Source organism: Dendroctonus ponderosae, unplaced genomic scaffold, assembly GCF_020466585.1.
Source record: "Dendroctonus ponderosae isolate FM_Combo_2020 unplaced genomic scaffold, Dpon_F_20191213v2 Dpon_F_20191213_3, whole genome shotgun sequence".
Classification (NCBI taxonomy): Eukaryota; Metazoa; Arthropoda; class Insecta; order Coleoptera; family Curculionidae; genus Dendroctonus; species Dendroctonus ponderosae.
In genome coordinates this window covers 5,229,279-5,248,447 of record NW_026018508.1, presented here as the reverse complement: position 1 = coordinate 5,248,447, position 19,169 = coordinate 5,229,279, and the positions used below count along the sequence as shown (strand labels likewise).

Below are 19,169 nucleotides of genomic sequence, written 5' to 3'. Positions count from 1 at the left end.
AAATATATTTCTTTAATTTACATTTATGTGTAGGCAGGCTGCCTATATCACAATATGCCTTCCTTTTTTTTTTAAATCCTTGCCTATATAGGCGCCTTTTTCTTCAAATTGTCTTGCCTTTAAATCCGAGCTTTACTTATATGAGTTTTTTCAATAGAACTACCCATTTTTCATTAGCTCATCGAATGCAGCTTGAAACGCTGTATATGCACCGTAGTTTGTTTTTTTCATACTTGCCAGGTTGGCAGATTATTGTTATTTTAGTAAAATTTTGCTTAAAAACATGGTACCTAAAAATTCATTGTAGAAGGAAAAAAGCGGAGACACAAGCTTCTAGTTCATACGTCTAGTTTATTTTAAGATACAGGGTGACTCAAAGTCAAGTGGCAAACCAAACTTACCCTTTTATAAATGGAATGCCGTACTTTTATTGCATATTCCAACTATTCGCACAAATCTAAGCCTACTGGAATAAATGTTTTATAATGATTTTCAACTGTTTTTGAGTTAATAACCAATATTGATTGAACTTTGGCCACCCCTTTTTTGTATCTAATCTGAGATTTAGAGATAAATGTTAAATATTTCTAGCTTATACGTCTAGTTTATTTTAATATAATATTTATTGATACAGGGTGTCTCAAAGGCAAGTGGCAGACCAAACTTACCTTTTTATAAAGGGAATGCCGTACTTTCATTGCATATTCCAACTATTCGCACAATTGTAAGCCTACTCGATTAAATGTGTTATAATGATTTTCAACTGTTTTTGAGTTAATAACCAATATTGATAGAACTTTGGCCACCCCGTTTTTGCATCTAATTGGAGATTTAGAGATAAATGTTAAATATTTCTAGTTTATACGTCTAGTTGCTTATAATGATTTAAATGTTTTATAATGATAATTGATGTTGAATATACAGTCTGTATGAAGCTAAGTAAGTGCTTTACATTTATTGGCGGTGGTAAGTTGGCTATAGCAGCAACTTTGCATTTGCACACAGAAACGAACATTTCTCACGATTAGCACTAAGTTTAAATTGCCTCGGTCTTGCAAAAACTTTGTTTAGGTCCTCAATATGCTTCTGAAAAGATGACGATAATATGATAATATCGACGAGATATTATCATATTATCAAGTATGCAGTAAACAAGTATTGTAATATCAGGTAATCCTGTTCGAAATTTGTCAATTAACCTCTGAAAGGTCGCTGGTGGTGCGTAGTTTACCGTTCGCAAACGCGCAGTTTACCGTTCTTTTTGGGTACTCAAACCACTGAATACGGAGACTCACACTCTTCGATTACTCCTTCCTGAACCATTTTATCGAGCTCCTCTTTCAGGTATTCCTTCTTCATAGGTGACATGAGTTATGGGCCACCTCGTATAACGATAATGCTGACCAACCGCTAGTCCACGTGTGTGCCGATTCAACACTAATAAATTATATAAACCATTGACCAACCATTTGTATCCCAGTCAGAGTTTAAGATCAGAATTAATCAATTATTGTCTAGAACTTTGTATTAATGAAAATATAGTTTTTTTTAACTTTCAAGAATTATTATTCTTAAGTGGCGCAGTCTCTACAAGCGAGAGATACAAACAAATACGTCTTTCCAATCACCACAGATCCGTTAAGAATTATATTGAACCAAAATATCAATACATTGTACAGGGTGTTAACAATGTAGCCTTCAATCTAAAACTGCAAAAACAAAACAATGCAATATAACTTTTGGTTTTCAAATGAAGTACCTGTATATTAATACGTCATTAGATAGACAATTTACTCGGTTACAAATTTGCGTTTACACTTTAAGCTGTGAAATCAACCGTTTTCAAATTATAAATTATTTGATTTAAAAGTGTCAAAAAGATGTTACATTTTGTAAGGTGGCTATGGAATTCATGGCTTCAAGTGTACAATTTTGATGATCCTTGACATAATCAATGAAGAAAAGTGCAACGTTTTACAAAATGCATGGAATTTCACAGCAAAAAATGCAATAAAACTGCGTACGTCTATAAAAATAAAAATATAAAATTATACCTACAGTAATATTTTAAAATAAATTTTCAATATGATTTCCGTTAACATTTAAGCAACTATTAATATCTACGTTTTTGAAATGAATCGCTAACGCAGTTCAAAGCAATATTATTAATGCTTCGAAAAACAGTTGTGATTTGTTCCTTTATGTCATCTTTTGTAGTTGGAGTTATTTTGTAAATTTCGTTTTTGACGTAAGCCCGTAAAAAGAAATCMATTTTTGTCAAATCGGGTGAACSAGGTGGCCACTGAACAGGCCCACCTCTGCCTATCCACCTCTCAGRAAATTMATTATTGTTGAATTACTCATGAATTTGAGCTGTATGGTGAACTGGAGCTCCATTATGTAAATACCACATTATTTCCKTSATATAATTAGRTAAATGATCAATTAAACGYGSCAATTCAAATTTTGAYACTTATTTATTGACTTCGATAGCCACCTTACAAAATGTMGCAACTTTTTGAAATTTTTAAAMAAAAWMAATTATAMKKTGMARACGGTTGATTTCACAGCTKMAWGTSYAWRMGCWAATTTGWAACCGARTRRATWGTTCTATYTAAWRAMRTATACTTTRATMTTGCMGCGCTTTTCTGAGACACTCTGTATCATATAAGATAATTTTGAAATGTGMGCACTTTSTGCGTCAACAACTTTTATATGAAACTATTTTTCGAAAGTTCAACACCATCRGAAATAATGGACTCTATCRCACTAAAAAACCACCCTGTATGTACCCGTAATTATGAAAGTGGTCTAAGTCAGAGGTCRGCAAAGTGCGGCTCCAGAGCCGCATGTTGCTTTTTGGCTTCTTAAGTGCGGCTCTGGCACAAATATCCAGGAAAGGCGCAATAATATTTTCATGAAAAAAACTTGATAAGAACAAAATTACATCTCATTTGGATAAATTACAATTATTCTACAAATCGAGAACATGTGTAATTTTGTGTTTAGGTTTTAACTTATAAGCAAAGGAAAMCGAAAGATYAAAACSGCGAAYTTAAAGTTGAGTTCAAAACTTGAATAGACATSCGACATGTCTTACATGTAAGGAGAAATTCGCGCATAACAAGAASTCAAATTTAGAGACACTTTACAAGAAAGCACGCGTCATTTAGCACTAAATATCCTACCGGTGATGCAAGGATCAAAGTAGTTGAGGAACTTCAGAAGAGTCAAGAATCGTCAAATTATGTGTTTAATAACTGGATGCAATCTTCCAGCAATATTAATAGGGCAAGATTTGCTTTTAGCGAAGTTTGCTATGAGAGGGAGACCGTACACAGACGGCGAATACATAACATTTTTTTATTTAATTTAATAATTTTTTGATTGCCTGTTACTACTTACCCAAGCCAGTCACCGAACCCTATCGTTGCCCTTTGAATTTAATTTAATTGAGGAATCGTTACAGTTAAATTTTCATAACAATTTATTATTAATATTATATTAACAAAGATTTATTAGATTTTATGCATCTGAGAATTTGTCCAGTATTTTGCACGGTTGAAGAAAAGAGAGAATCTCCTGTTTGTCAACCAAAATGTGAAATGTTTCTGCGCGCTGTTCTTGGGCCAGCTTCCAGTCAAGTTCTTCTAATTTAATTGTTTAGATATAACTTTAATTTTAACTATGGTCTGTTTCCTGTAAGTTTTCTTCTGTGCAGTTTTAACCATTTTAGACCATTTTAACCAGTTTTTACCCATTTTCGACTTTTTTGATCATTGTTTTATTCGGTGCTCTTGGGAATGTTTGCTTCTGTTTGGACGAGTAAGTTTTGTTTAGCTTCCTTTTGTTCGGAAATCCCTAAAGACTGGCACACCAGCATCACAATTCCTATATAGAAAGGGTTCTACAAAAAATGGCAAGAAACAAAGCGTGAAAACTACAGAGGAATAAGTCTATTATGCTCAACAATGAAGATGTTTACAAGGTTACTCAAAGGCAAACTAGAGAAGCAAACAAAACCTGGGAGGAACAACAAGAATTCAAAAAGAATAGAACAACAACCATATTATTTACCAAGCAAATAAAGAAAAAAGCAAAAGAGTAAAATACGCCTACATTTATTTGCTTCGTCAACCATCTAACTAAGGCATTTGACAGAGTCCGTCTGGAAGATATCATAAAAATCCCAAAGGAAAAAGAATCCCCTTTTAACATAGCTACAACGGTTACAACCTTAACACTACTAACAGAACGCAAATCAAAGCTGAAGAGAATATTACATCTGGCACTCCCACTCCAGGAGGAATTCGACAGGGAGATAGCCTCAGTCCATTTCTCTTCAACTTCCTGGTGGACAAAATCATATAAAAAGCACATCCATGAGCAATAGGGCTATCAGCATGATCGGCTACGCCGACGACACTGCAATATTCACAGAAAGTGAGAATGACAAACAGCAACAGTTAAGTTCTACCAAATCAGTCAGCAGCTCGAGGTAAAACGAAAACAATGACCACAGCTAGGGAACTAATGAGATTCAATCTGGTAATAGATAACAAATCAAAATTAATTCCTGGATTTCAGTCATTTATTGTCTCTATTTATCAATTAAAATACGTTGCGGTATATTTTTCCACCATCATCAGTTTTTCTAAAATAACATAGTTAAAAAAAATCATTAATTTAAAAAACAATCACAGTTCGTCAACAGCCTCATCAAAATTCAATATACACTAGATAAGTTTAATGCCTTTCATGACACCCTAAACTTTACTCTCGAAGAAGATAAAGGAAATTCTATAAACTTTCTAAACCTAACAATTTATTATGATAACAACGGGGAAATCAAAACAAATTGGTACGCAAAGGAGGTATGGTCTGGTAGGTAGCTGAATTATCAATCGTACGCTCCAATAAAATATAAAAGAAGTGTAATAACGGCACTTACAGATAGAGCCATTAAATTGTCACATTGGGAGTATGGAACAAAAAATCGTGAAAAAATAAAAAAAATATTATTAATAAACAACTATCCAAGGTCATTTTTTGAACCAATCATAAAGCAAAGGATAAATAAAATATACAATTCAACTAAATGGAAAAACATAAATAAAAGAAGAGAAGGTGATATCAAGTATATATAATTACCATATATTCCAGAAATTAATACAAAAATAAAAAATATATTCAAACTACATAATACCAGCATAGCACAGCATGCACAACACAAGTTGCATAACTCTGATTTTGATAGCAAAAAAATACTGATTAACGAGAGTAATTATAATAAGAGAAGAGTCCATGAAATGATACAGAGTAAAAACATAACAATGCTATGAATTTCAGATCGGATACCGACAATCTTAGCTCAGTATATCATACATTAATTAAATGAAATAAACATAGAATATTAACTAACACCCGGTATATTGAAGAATTTTGAAAACCAAAAATAATATTCTCAGAATGCAAAGAAAAATAGCTGAAAGTAAAAGAAATCAATATAAACAGTATTTCGCTTTGTGTCCAAAATGGACAAAATTAATACTCCAAATGTATGCCAAGACTTAAAGCAGCAACAACGCTACGCATGTAATTAAAAATATTTAAGTGTCTGAACAAAGAATTCTAGTCTCTTCCAGAATTTGATTGTCCTGACTAATTAGAATCAAGAAAGACTGATACATGATGTGGTGAGATGGGGAAGGCAGAGGAGAAGAGAATGGTATAACCACGTGAAGAGAATGACCCACACTACCACGCATTGTATTAGACGGAAAACCAGCAGRGACCCGTCCATCCGGAAGACCACCAAAGAGATGGAGAGACAGCTAGCAATCCACATCTCAGGAAATATTACAGAGGCAAAATATTACAGGTCCGAATTCAACAGATCATCTATATCTCGAACAAGTGGAACAAGAAGAAGAATGGTGTTACTTTTTGTGCAGATTGGCACCAAGATAGCTATCCACCCTTTGCTATACTAGGAAGCAAAAAAGATAGATAATTAATTGAAATGAAGTTATAAAGAATGTGTATTGAGTTTTGTAATCAAAAGCATCCATTCAAAATACCTTGATGAGTTTTTGAACCACAACCATTAATATGGTCAAATAAATAGTTTCTGCGTAATGTTACATGAGAGAAATAGTACGAAATATCAAATTATGTCAGTTTTGGTCTATTTTCAAAAGTGTCAATTTCTCGAAAATCATGATTTTCTCATTAACACTTTTTTCATTTTCTCACTTCTTAAAGATGGACCTTCCACTAGGTTCACGGGAGACCCTGTATATTAAATAATTATTTCGCTTTAATTTGCAACTTAAGCCGAGTAGAATTTATGYTGATGGCAATTGAAATCGGGGTAAAATTGTACTTTATCCATCCACATCTAATTGAAACAAATATTTTGAACAAGTAACATGTGAATGTATAAATGTATTGAATGTAACAGCGAAAGTGTAATTGCGTACGGGACTCTGCTCCATAAATCTTCGTTTGATCCAATTTTGTCAAAGTCATGAAAAGTAACACGATTTACTATAATSTTCAATGTTATTATTGCTATTTATGTTTATCTGCTTCGCATMMTCGAGGAGTCGCCCTYAGTTAAGATATGGGCCGATTACAGTTTTAGGAGGCCGGGAACTAAAATGAACATGAGGCCCACTTAAGGGTAGTAAACTATAATCATTTTTYGAATATTCTGGATGATTCTCAAGGATGGGGACCGGGGCTACAGTCCCTGCTCGCCTCCGGTGAATCCTACCCTGACCCCCTGGTCAAAAACAAAGKAATGCCAAACTTACCGAATGCTGCATCGTGACWCCTGAAAAGAAAGAAGAAAATGTATTTAGTACAGGAATATAAAAAATGCTTAAACCTCAGTTGCTTTTCGGAAAACTAAACCGAGTGCAAGCTAAAAGATTTATCGATTACAAATAATTCTCACCAGCGTTCCGCAAGCAGGGCCGCTATCCATTTTCCATCTATCCATCCTCAAAAAGCACGCACTACACTTGATCACACAATGAAAATGTACTATGAAATGAATCTATCTTTTCTTTCTATGGGCAAGTTTCGCGTTCCAACTTGTTTGGATGATCGCCGTAAACAAAGCAGCCAAAGATAAACAAATCAGATGATGGGACGCATTAGATATTTTTATATTAAATTAAATGCTAGCTATCGAGTCAGTCGTTTTATCAGATTTTTATCGAAAAATTAATTATTTAAGCTTGATATTTTGTGATCGGAGATATTTGCCATAACTTTACTAATAAATCATTGAATTTGCAGCCCACGCTTCGAATTACCCTTTAACTTGAAGAATTATGAGCGAACCTCAGAATATAAGCCATGCATCGAAGATGGCTCGTATTTTAGATAATTCGTTGAAATTTACGAGACATTTGCAAAAAGCACTGTTTTTGTTCATTTTTGCAGCTGGTTAGTATTTCAAATGTTGACAGTCTACAAGTTGTTATTAGCATGCTTAAACACACTCAAAATTCCTTTAATATTTAGTAGTCGTGGAGAAAATGTATTTTTTCCCATATTTGTGAAATTGTAATAATTAATTAAAATAAACTTTGTCGCTGTTAAATAAAATAAATAAAAGAAAAATAATAAACAAAAATATATTAATTTATTCTCAGATTTTTCCAAACAATGTTCACAATAAAACGCTTCGTTGATCAATAACGTGAAACAATTTTTATAAAATAACTTTGTCACTTCAATAGCAATTAGTAAAGATCACATTTTCATAAAACATACCTTACAATGTAAAAATAGATAACTGAACATAAATGAAAGTATCATCATACACGCGTAAGTCTTAAATATTAAAATTTTATTTAAATAGTTCAGATTACTTGAGCACCCTGTATATCCGAAAGTCATACATTAGATTTATCAAGCAGTTAAAAAAAGTCTTGGATTACAACTAAATAATTTCGCAACATACTTCACAACAAATCATGATTATGGCTTTTCAGTTACCATGTGACTAACTTCCTCCAGTTCAGTTTCAATAGCTTCTACTTTTTCCTCTTCATATGCAAATAAAACCGAGTACAGACCGCAGCCGATAATAGCTCCCACAGTAGGGCCAAGCCAATAAATCTGGAATTTAATAAATATAATAATTTTTAATGCAGGTTGTCTTATCTAACTTTTATATAAAATTTTATCGAAAAAATTAATACATGGTAATTTACTCTGCGTTCATTCAATACAACAAAACTCGAAAAATTATCGGTTTGTATACTTATGTACTTCCTATATATCAGCTTAAACTTAAAACTTGAAAATAGTGAAAGTAAAAAGATTTCGTCTCATTAGATTACATTTTTGTTTGACAATGTTATATCCAATCAATTTGCTTTTATTTTGACGAAAGGGTTGGTTTATCCACTCACACCGTCCAATTAGAAATAATACATTTCTTACACAATAAATGTATTATTTTTATGATTTATTTAAACCGAGGTATAAAAATTACATGCAAAGTGTGTGTTGCGCTTTGGTTGCAAACGATTTCGAAGAAAACAAAAACTTCTGCACAATTATATCTGGAGAAACAAGAATTAGCTAGCATTAAAAATAACGCATTATTTTCGATATTACAAGTCCCAAAAATAATAAATAATTGAGAAAGATAATTGATTTTACTGTATGTATAAAGGTTCATCAAAACTTTAAATACCTACATCACAGCAGAAGAATTTGTAGTATGCAACATGTCTAAAGTTACAGATTTAAATATGTAACTAGTTTAATGCTTTATGTAGTTTTGTTATGTATTTGCTAACTTATTAAATCTTACCCATTGATTGGAATAATCGCCTTCTAAGACAGCTGGAGCAAACGATCTTGCCGTGTTCATGCTAGCTCCAGTAATTGGACCCTGTAATTAAAATTAGATAAGTATACTTTTTTAATCAAAATTTATTTATTTACAGTATATGTACAGTGTGTCTCAACTTCAATGCCCAGTGATAAGCAGAACAGAATCGCCGATGCAAAAAGCTTTTGAAATTTTACTGTTATAAAATGTGGATAAAAAAACAAACCAATTTGGAAATAAATCTAAAACCAATGAAATAGGCATTATGTATCGTAATTTTTTAGCAGTGTTGTGTTGTTTTTCTTAATTGAAATCTATCGAAATCTTGGACCCGACTGTTTGTAAATCTGTAAATCTTTAATAACATATTTCTACAATTACATAATTTTTAAAATTGATACTTTATTTTTATAAATCTCACTGTTCAATAATTAATGAAACTGCTAAGCAAGTAATTACTAATTTGCGCTGCAATTGTTAACAGTTAATCGTAAAATTTTCGTGCCAAAAAGTGGGTTGTAATGGTTTCATTTGTTCTCATATTCGAGAACATTGGCAACCAAAACGAAAAACGAGTCACCGAGATTGTTCGCGTTATTCAGTCGCAGAATGGTCGGTTTTCACTTAATGACTTGCTATTTATTAGGCAGTAAAACTTGCAGATTGTAAATTACTGAAATTAATTTAAATTTGTCTTTTTCTTACCGCAACCATCGCAATGGCAGCAATAATGAACCCAAACCTCGCAGGGGTTGAATCTTGCTTATGTGCATTTCTTTTATCCCAAACGCCACAACATACTAAAATCAACACGCATGTTATAATAGTTTCAATAGCCAGCGATTGCATTGCTGTCGATTTTGCATGTGGTTTTGTGGCGCAAAACCCAGGAACTACCCATTCTTGCGGCATTAATACCTAAAAAAAATGAAAACTATATAAAAAATTAGATGTAGTTTCGTCAATGAACTTACTTTAAGCAGAGCGAATCCAAAAGTAGCTCCAAGGAATTGAGCCATAATATATACCGCTCCCATAGCAGGAGATAGCATCTTGAATATTACAGTACTTAACGTTACAGCTGGGTTGAGATGGGCCCCTGAAATGTGGCCAAATATCTGTAAAATCCATGAAAGAATCGAATCAGTTTAAGTAATAAAAAATAACCTGGTTGAGCAAAGTAGCAGGCAAGATTATTATTTGTTCCTAAATGTTTCCCGTTTTTAACTAGGGCTTATTCAGATCCAAAATCCTCCCGAGTTTCTCTTCGAGTAAAATTTCTTATCGGAAGCTTTAAAGCAAAATGAGTTTTTACAACCCGCCGTTAACGTATGCAGAGTGTCTGGAAACCAGCGGTTATAGTAAACCTTTTTATTGCCCATTTGCGAGTTTTTAGAGAAGGACTCTCACTAGAATATTTTTGTTTTGGGTGCTAATACTAACTAACTAACTAAAATCTATAATTAATTATCTAAGTTTACATTTAACGTAATAGCTCAAATGAGCTATTTAGTATTTGACAGTGCTATAATCAAAATGCAGTAATTTTATTCAACGGTAAATAATATATGTAGAAAATTAGAACTTATCTAGTAAAAGAAAAAATATCCACCAAAATTTTATAATCCAGCCGGTTAATAATTTTTCTTACGGCATTAAGTGTCTACTAATTATATTATAGTATTCAAAGCGATTGTTAATGAGGAGCAAAACACTTGAAAAATCAGTGCCAATCGAACAATATCATTGTGAAAATTGCGTGATGAACAGTTCGGTGACTTAGTTCAAGTGTAGGTACGTAATTGCATTTTACGTCAGCTGTGGATTAGATAAGGTCACATTAAACTTTCGAGAAAACCCCTCAACAATATCGTCCACATACGATACATTGCTGGAGAAATGTTTTAAAGTGGTCGGAAATTTTCGAAGCGTGATTTCAGCAATATCTTCTGCGAAATGTTTTGATAAAGATAACTTGCATACATCATACAACCGTATACTTGCTGCTTTTCTATTGTAAAATCCAAATTTTTAAACAGGTTTCACTCAATTCAATCAAGTGGAACTCAACAAGAAAAAAACTCGCTGTTTCTTCAATAATTCATAAAGGAAGCTCCCATATATCTCAGATTTCTTGAAATATCTTCAAAACTAAAATTTGAAATTAATGCATGGAACTTGTTATAATTAATAGTTTAGATGTACAGAATCTCAAAAATGTCCCGGACCCTTTTTCACATGGTGGTCCACTTTTCTAATTATTTTGAAAGTCAGCGAAAAAACTTCGTCTATGTTAAAAATATACTACAAAAAAGTAGAAAAAATTATAGAAATGTATTAATTTTACAACAAAAAAACTAAATAATAAAAATAACATACTGATACAAACCAAAGAGTCCAGCTCAAATACAAAATTGACACTTTTCATAGACCCAATTTTGAATATTTCTTGAATAGTTGTGATTATGTTTAATTTCCGATACCGATTAAATTGAAAACTGTCACGACTTTTAAAAGACATACTAGTTCTGATATATTTCCCAACAGATATCAGACATAATATCTTTACATCAATTTGCAGGTATTACAAAGTGAAATCAACACAAAAAAATGTGAACTTCTGAGTCTATGCAATAAAAAACAAAAGTTGAACTAAATATTTTTCTATTGTATTAATTGAAAAAAACTCAACCTTACTAAGCGTACCAGATTAAATGAGTCAAGGCAAAAACACAGAAAGTGAGGATTGACTCTTGAAACTTTGCGACATTTTAGTAGAGCGAGTTATAAATACATTTTATAACTTTACCTCATCAATATTTCATTAAATTATAAAGGTCTCCCACAAATTGAGTTGATTTTAATCATATTATTTGTATAATTGGGTTTATGAAAGAAATATTCGTATTTTTCTATTTTCATAAACTGAGAGCGGAAATTTTATTACAATTTCATCAAAATCTGAATTTTCATAAAATGGACTAATTTTTAGCTGGTGCTGTTTTTTTTCATTTCTCTAGTTTCGGTTTACTTATAGCCTAAAAGAAACGTAATAAGGAAAAGCTAAAAACGYGCTAACAAATCGCGAGGAAAGAATTTAGCAATTGCAATTCAAGCAAAACTAATCAAAAAAATACATTATCGTGATTTAAACTTTTTCTGCATTCCTAAACTCTAAAAATTATACCTGCCAAAAATCAGCTTTCGTCTCAAAAGCAACTTTATTATTTATTTAAAACTTTTCCATTGAAGCAAAAAGAACATATTTTTTGCTGGTGAAAGTTTTAACATAATTCCGTATCTTTTAGCTAGGTAAAACAATATTTAAAATAATAAATTTATTGAATATTGGAAAATAAAATTTCGATTCTAAGTATTAATTTTATTATATCCATATTTTAGTGCAAAGAAATTATTAGAAAGAAATTACTTGCACTTTGTCACCATGTATAACGAAAAAATAACGTTTTTTGGCTTATTGCAATTCATTGGAAGAAACMTAAGCGAATACTAAGCTTAGGAACAATCAAAATATAATAATAAGGAAAAGTTTGTCTAGTATATCGTCGTATATGGGGCGCTTGCAATAAAAATSTGAAAAACTTMAAAAAATCAGTTCTAGTTGAAGAAAAAAAGTGCTTCGCATAAAACMTTAGCTCGCCAGATACTATTAGATAAAAAGGAACCATAAATTAACCCGATGAAAAATCTGTAAAATAATCTAGTTTATTGGGGTTAAATAGTTTTWTTTTTGAGCCAATGACTTTTGTTCAATAGTTATACGCAGATATTKGAATTTTGCCATTTCAGAGAAAAGTTTGTTTCTAATAATGTCTGCAGTAAAACCGCTCCTTTTCGACATGCGATAGTGATTTGAGATATATATAAGATTGTATTTATTTATTTCGGAAAAGTCTTCTTAAGTATCTAAACGATTCATGTTTTGAGTTTATTTGAAAACTTCCAATTATTTTCAAAAAGCAAAAAAATTTACTTCCAGTGTCTTCTGATCTCGTTTAAAAAAATTCCTTTTGATTCCTCCACCTCTAAATCGCGATAACTGGACTTTTATCTTAAGCTTGCTCTAACTGCAGTTAGCTGGGCCATGAAAATGCACAACCAAGAAAGTTCATTTTGGAATATTACCTGAATGATCAATAAAACAACTAATCCAAAGGACAGTGACGGTAAATAATGTGATGCTGGAGGATTGTCGGCTTGTGGTGCACATCCCATACATCCCAGGAACATTAGCAATGCTGTACCAAGCAGTTCCGACATAAAGTTGGTAAAATAATGTTTTCTGGTATCTCCTGAAAAAAAAGTTTGTTTTTTACCTTGTTTTCATATATTCGATGCGAGGGAATAGAAAAGTCGCTACTGTTTTAAGACACAATGCTTGTAAAATGATTTGTTCTGAGTCAAGTTACAATAAATCATAGAGCACTATGAGTATAGAAATATTATTATTAGCTACTTGTAAAGATATCATTTAACTTTCAAGTAAGAAATGGTCGAAAATCCATTTTTTAGACTCATGAAACAAACAATTAAATAATGTAGTTAAAATCTGCTCTGCTTGAAAATATGTCTGTTTGTCTATTAATACCTATTTATCTCGTGAAAGTGTACCAGTTGTTCTCAAAGAAAACAACAAAATTGCGTCAATGCTGATCAGATTATTTTAAAATAAAATGTTATCATGTACGAGCCCCCCAATTAAACCGTACACTAAATTATACCGAATCTATTAAATGGAGTATAATAAATCAATCAATTATTTCGCTTTTACTTGTATTTTTGTAATAAATATACACCGTCTGTAAATAAACCCAGTCTACAATAATATGTTAAGCATTGTAAATAGCTACACATATTAAGTTGGATTATGATTGGCTTATATACAGAGTTTGCATAAGTGGACGATGGGCAATAATTATGTTGACTTAATATATTTTTTTAAAATTTATATAAACTTCTTCGTAAAAAGCGTCTGAAGTTAGCTAAATAGCGTTGTAATTAATTGTATTTAGAAACAGCGTTATTTTTAGAATACCATTATGAAAGAACTATTTTGATTTAATATGATTTGCGTGTATTTTTCACGTATAAACAACTAATAGATAAAACCAAACTATTGTTTTCCGACTACATTAATAATTACTTATCATACTTTTCTCCAAGTTATTTTAATGTTATTTCATAATGCGTGGAATTATGGAACATATCATCTAACCGTCTTAACTTTTATTAGGAGAAATCTGCCCCTGATAAAATAACTTTATAATCGTTTTTTTTTTCATAGATAGTATTTGATGTTTTAATTGATCCCTGCTCATTAAGCTTAATTTTATTAAGTTGTTGCACGCTAAATGTATTTATTTAATTTTGTTAACGAAAGATTTTTAAAAGAAGTTTTAAATCTGTAATAGATAGATTCAGAGCGAACAGTTCTTAAAAATAAACTAGTTCTTAAGTAAATCATAAAAACGTAAAAAAGAAATCTATAAATAATACACAATATTTACAATCTTCCTTATTTACTATAATTTACTGCTACATTTTAAATAATGATATTAAAGTGCTCAGAACTAAAAGAAATTCAATCAAGCAAGTTTTTTGTAATGAAGCGTATGTAACTAAAAGAGATAACAGAACTAAGAGACATGAAAATTAGTTTGAAAACATATAAAACATACAAAATGGACGAAAAAAAGCAATTAAAGAAAAATATTAATAAAAGTATTAATTAGCATGATACCGTAAAATTATTTGTATGTTATTTATTGAAAGTAATTGCTGACGCTGAAAATGCAGCAACTCTAACAATGAAGAATAGCTTGAAAATTAACAACTGATATTATTAAACGGTTTAAGAATCAGTTTATGCAAGATATATTATACAAGTGATCTTAAATAAAACATTATTCTATTAATAGTGCCAGTTTTATAATTAGAATCAGAAATACGTACATGTAAAAAAATATTTTCTAATGATCAAATTTGGGAATTAATATTTGTAAAAATAATTGTCAGGAAAACTATTTTCAGTAATCCTTCATTTCAATAATCGTGTTGGAAAATAATTTTGCCATTTTTTATCATTTCTACATTAGTTGCATAATCCGTAAGCATAATATATCTTTTCTTACAATATTTACCATCACTTGGAGGTTTTGCTTTTAAAACTTTTACTCCCACTAAAACCATTGTACCATAAAAAAAAAATTGTTAAACATTATTATATTTGATATATTAAAAATTTTCTTGAAAAGACAGTGCTATTTATATGTATAACTAAAAGTGTTAATTGATGTTATATATATCTTTTTGATAAAGCAAACGATTCTGCATTCTACATAAAGCCACTTTGAACGTGTTTCGAGAAAAATAATTTAGTGGTTACTTAAGAGGTATCACTCAACTGGTACGGAATATATTCCTTCCAATTTTATCTTTTTTTTTCCTATTCCTTCCAATTTTATCCAAAGAGTTACTAGGCCTTCGTGGTTATTGCTTGAAAAGCGTAATACTTTGGTGATTTATTTGGGACATCCTGTAAAAAATTTTCTTTGTTTGCTGACCATTCGCAAGAGATGTTTTCCCTCAGAGACGTTTTGCATGATACGTTACAATCCAGGAAAGCTTTCGGGCCGCAACATCCTTATCTTCAAAGCAAGTTCAAAGTTGTTTTCGAATAAGGTAGTTAACAATAGTTTTATTTTTTTAATCATGGACATTAAGAAGCGATAATCATTAAACTATTTAGTCCATCTACATAAATAGTTTAATGTTTAAACATTTGACTTAATTTAATTTAACTCAAAAAAGTTATATGCGTTTATCATATAATGAGAATAAACAGTTGATAATAGTTATGATTTATGAGAGTTGTAATGATGCTTTGAATTAGATGTAAAACTTGGGTTCAGTTAGGGAATCTCGTTTGAACGATATATTCATATCAGTAATATGACCCCAATGTAAAACATTCATATTGCATGTTTCTATAATAATATGCAATTATCTATTATCGGCATTAAATAATATATCGTTTATTCCACTTAGCGAATGAGTCTTTATCAAATGTACTTGAAGAGAAGGTTATCGTTGCGTTGTTACTTGCAGTAACAATTCGAACAAATATAATCAGAAAATCGTTAATTTTAGCTACAGTGATCCCGTGAGGAGCTTTAGCTGGAGCGACATTCACAGCTTAGACCAACAATTGTAATAGTATATATATTTTATTAAGAAAATTAAATCTATCTCAACGATAGTTCTCCGATTTATTTTTCTCAAAAGTTAATGGCATTTAAAAGATGTGACCGCAGTAGTCATTGACATCAGAAGCAGAAGTGGATAAAACAATAGTAAACATTTAAACCTGTACTATATAGTAAAGCCTATACTAGGAGAAGCAAATACTTTATTCTAGGCGAATAACAATTTACTTTTACGAGTTACGCTGGAAAATTATAATTCAATAATGAATATTTAGTTTGTGCTTCAAAATAACAACTGTTTAATTTATTTGCTATGGTTTCAGTGCTCTAAAATTTGTTGATCAGAAAATTTATTCTTGCACCCTTATGCAATAATAAAGATTTCTTTCAGTTTTACTCAATCTTAACGTACTCATAAAAAATAATTTTAGTACTTTTTCTTCACTTAGTCCATTGTCTCATGCATAGTTTCACCTATGTACTTTACCTTAAGATTCACAGTCAAGTGAATTTATGGGCATCAGAAAGGTGCGGAAAGAAACAGTTTAAGTGCATATTTTTAATTAAAAACAAAATATTAGTGTTATTAATTAAATGTCTCAAACAAAAATGTCTAAAAACTCTGCTGTTAATTAACAAAATAATTATAATTCAAATGATTTTATTTGAAAAAATTAAGTATTTAAATCGTTTAGTCAATGATAGTGAGAACTTACAAAAGCAAATTTGAAATGGCGAATAATTTAGGAAATATTGTAAAAGATTGATTCTAACTTTCGAAAAGGAGTGTTCAAATTTTTGAGCAATTAATGTACTTAAAAAGTGATATCAAGCTACTTCTTTAACGAGCACAAATATATTTTCTTTGTTTTATTGTTTTTTTATATTTTCAAAAGAAAACTGTTAACTCAGCTAGAATGTAACTGTATGTAAAAATATTTTTTCTTTGAAAGGACCTTTGAAAGTTAAATCTGCGTTGAGAAAGGATTGCGCTTAATTCATGCGATAATTGACTGAATTTTCAGAAGAAGGAAAAAAGATTTTCTTGAAAGAAAATTCAGATAACTTTTGGTCTTCCTCCATCAGATATAATTTCATCACTTCAAGCAAATTCCATGTAGGTTGAGAATGAAAATTTAGGTAGAAACATAATCAATTGTTAGAGTTATTCAACTCACTTCTGCAAATACCATATCATATCATTCTATAAGTCAAACCATATCATTCCCATCAAATTAAAAAAATTATGAATAGAACTCGAGTCATTAAAAATAATGATCCAGAAATTGATTGTCCTGGACAAGGCCGAAATTCGACTTACATATGACAAAAAAAATGGTTGTAATCAATAATACAAAATCATTAAAATGATATATTCGTAAAAAATTATCTTGCTTGACGAAAAACCTGGCCACACTCACCTTTTCCATATCCCATAATGATCCTTATTCGGCAAATAACACGCTCGCTACACCACAAGTTCCAATATCAAAGTGTCTGACTGTCAAATACAAAATCCAATCTTGGTGCCATTTCAAGAAGAATCACGATAAGTTTATTCATAATTGCGAAGTACTTATTAAACAGTTTTATCTAAAGCTCCACTCTACTTCAAGTGTCTGAGCAAATATAACACAATTTTGTGGACTATTATCTATAAACTATTCTCTTACCTCCACATGTAAAGGTGCAATTAATTTTTTCAATCATTACTAGGTCTATATGCGTTTTGAGGATTTTGTCGAATATTATCAAAACATATTGAATCGGAGGTTAAAAGCTACTGCTACCAAAACATTTACTATAGAATAATGATAATTGGTGGACATTATCAGTGTTATAGATAACAAATTAATCTCGTAAATATTTAGTCAAAGTCAAAGTTGTTTTTCTGTTTTTATTGATAATTATGTTGCATTGAAGATCGCAGCCAATTAAATGATACATTTTTGGAAATTGTATTTACGTGTTCCTTTCCAACCAAAAAAGAGTATATTCCTATCCTGTGCTTGATAAATTTCAATCTAATGTTCCGTTCAAGATTTAACACAATGCTATTTAAAATATATTAAATAAATATTAGTTTAACAATATTTGGAGATCAGAAATCACGCGACTATTTTAAACGTCTCGTTACATGAAATATTCGGATTTTCAAGCACTTTATTTATTAACTTAATGGGCTAATTATTCGTTTATAATAAATGCTATTTAAATTTTAGACAGACAGACGCCTTTTTGGAAAAATGGAAAGTGGTGGAGGTAAAACACCTCGTGTTTTAAATATATCGGGTGATTCACAAGGGGCGTATAGAGGACCTCAAAACAAGTCCAGTTACCATTCAAGTTTTTTTCTCAGGCCCATGGTTAACGAGATACGGGGTGTTAAAGTTTCAAAAAAATCTGGGTAGTTTCTCTTTCACTTTTACAGTTTATGAGATATTTTGCTCAAATTTTTAACGTATGCTAATGTTTAGACCCTTTACCGGTAGGTTAGGCGACTGATTGTGAAAATCTACAGGGTGTTCTTTTTTCTAGAGGCATACCACCATAGTGCACCACTGACTTCGACGAAGCAACTTTGCGTGAATTTGCTGTTCAATTTAAGAATTTTCTGATCTCTTGCAGTTTTTTCCGTATCTGCCTTTGTTTTCGAGTTATTTGCACAAATATAAGTCCATGTAGGGTTCCTGGGTGATTTTCCATGAATTTTCTTTTAAAAAATTTGCGTCCTTTTTTTGACATTTTGTTGTGAAAGAAATTAATTTTACAATAAATTGAAATATTCGTTATATTTTTGTGTATTTTTATTTGGATTAGCTTACAGCCGATAAACCTCAATTATTGTAAATTAAATTAAAGTAAAAAAAAATTTAAGTTAACTCGTCAGCCATCCCTATTTTACTTGCAATTGAACCTTTCACAGAAAAATGTGAACAAAAGGACACAAAAAAAATTATAAAAAATTCATAGAAAATCACCCAGAAACCCTTCATGGACTTATCTTTGTGCAAATAACTCGAAAACGAAGACGGATACCAAAAAACTGCAAGAGATCAGAAAAACTTAAATTGAACAATAAA

General features: G+C 30.9%; 1 protein-coding gene across 8 annotated transcripts in view; it reads right to left on the bottom strand.

Annotated features, from left to right (window-relative positions):
- Positions 1–7,638: 7,638 nt before the first annotated feature.
- Positions 7,639–19,169, bottom strand: part of LOC109540284 (aquaporin AQPAe.a) — a 23,015-nt gene continuing 11,484 nt past the window's right edge. For 4 of the 8 annotated variants that reach the window (XM_019908602.2, XM_019908601.2, XM_019908603.2 and 1 more), the window contains exons 3-7: positions 13,007–13,173; positions 9,835–9,978; positions 9,566–9,778; positions 8,840–8,920; positions 7,639–8,136 (exon numbers count right to left, since the gene is read on the bottom strand). In XM_019908602.2, coding sequence (XP_019764161.1) covers positions 7,996–8,136; positions 8,840–8,920; positions 9,566–9,778; positions 9,835–9,978; positions 13,007–13,173 — 746 coding nt within the window. In that variant the 3' untranslated portion in view covers positions 7,639–7,995. Of the gene's footprint in view, positions 8,137–8,839; positions 8,921–9,565; positions 9,779–9,834; positions 9,979–13,006; positions 13,174–17,507; positions 17,739–17,759; positions 17,888–19,169 lie in introns of those variants that run through there. The other 4 variants (XM_048665022.1, XM_048665021.1, XM_019908604.2 and 1 more) reach the window with 4 other exon arrangements.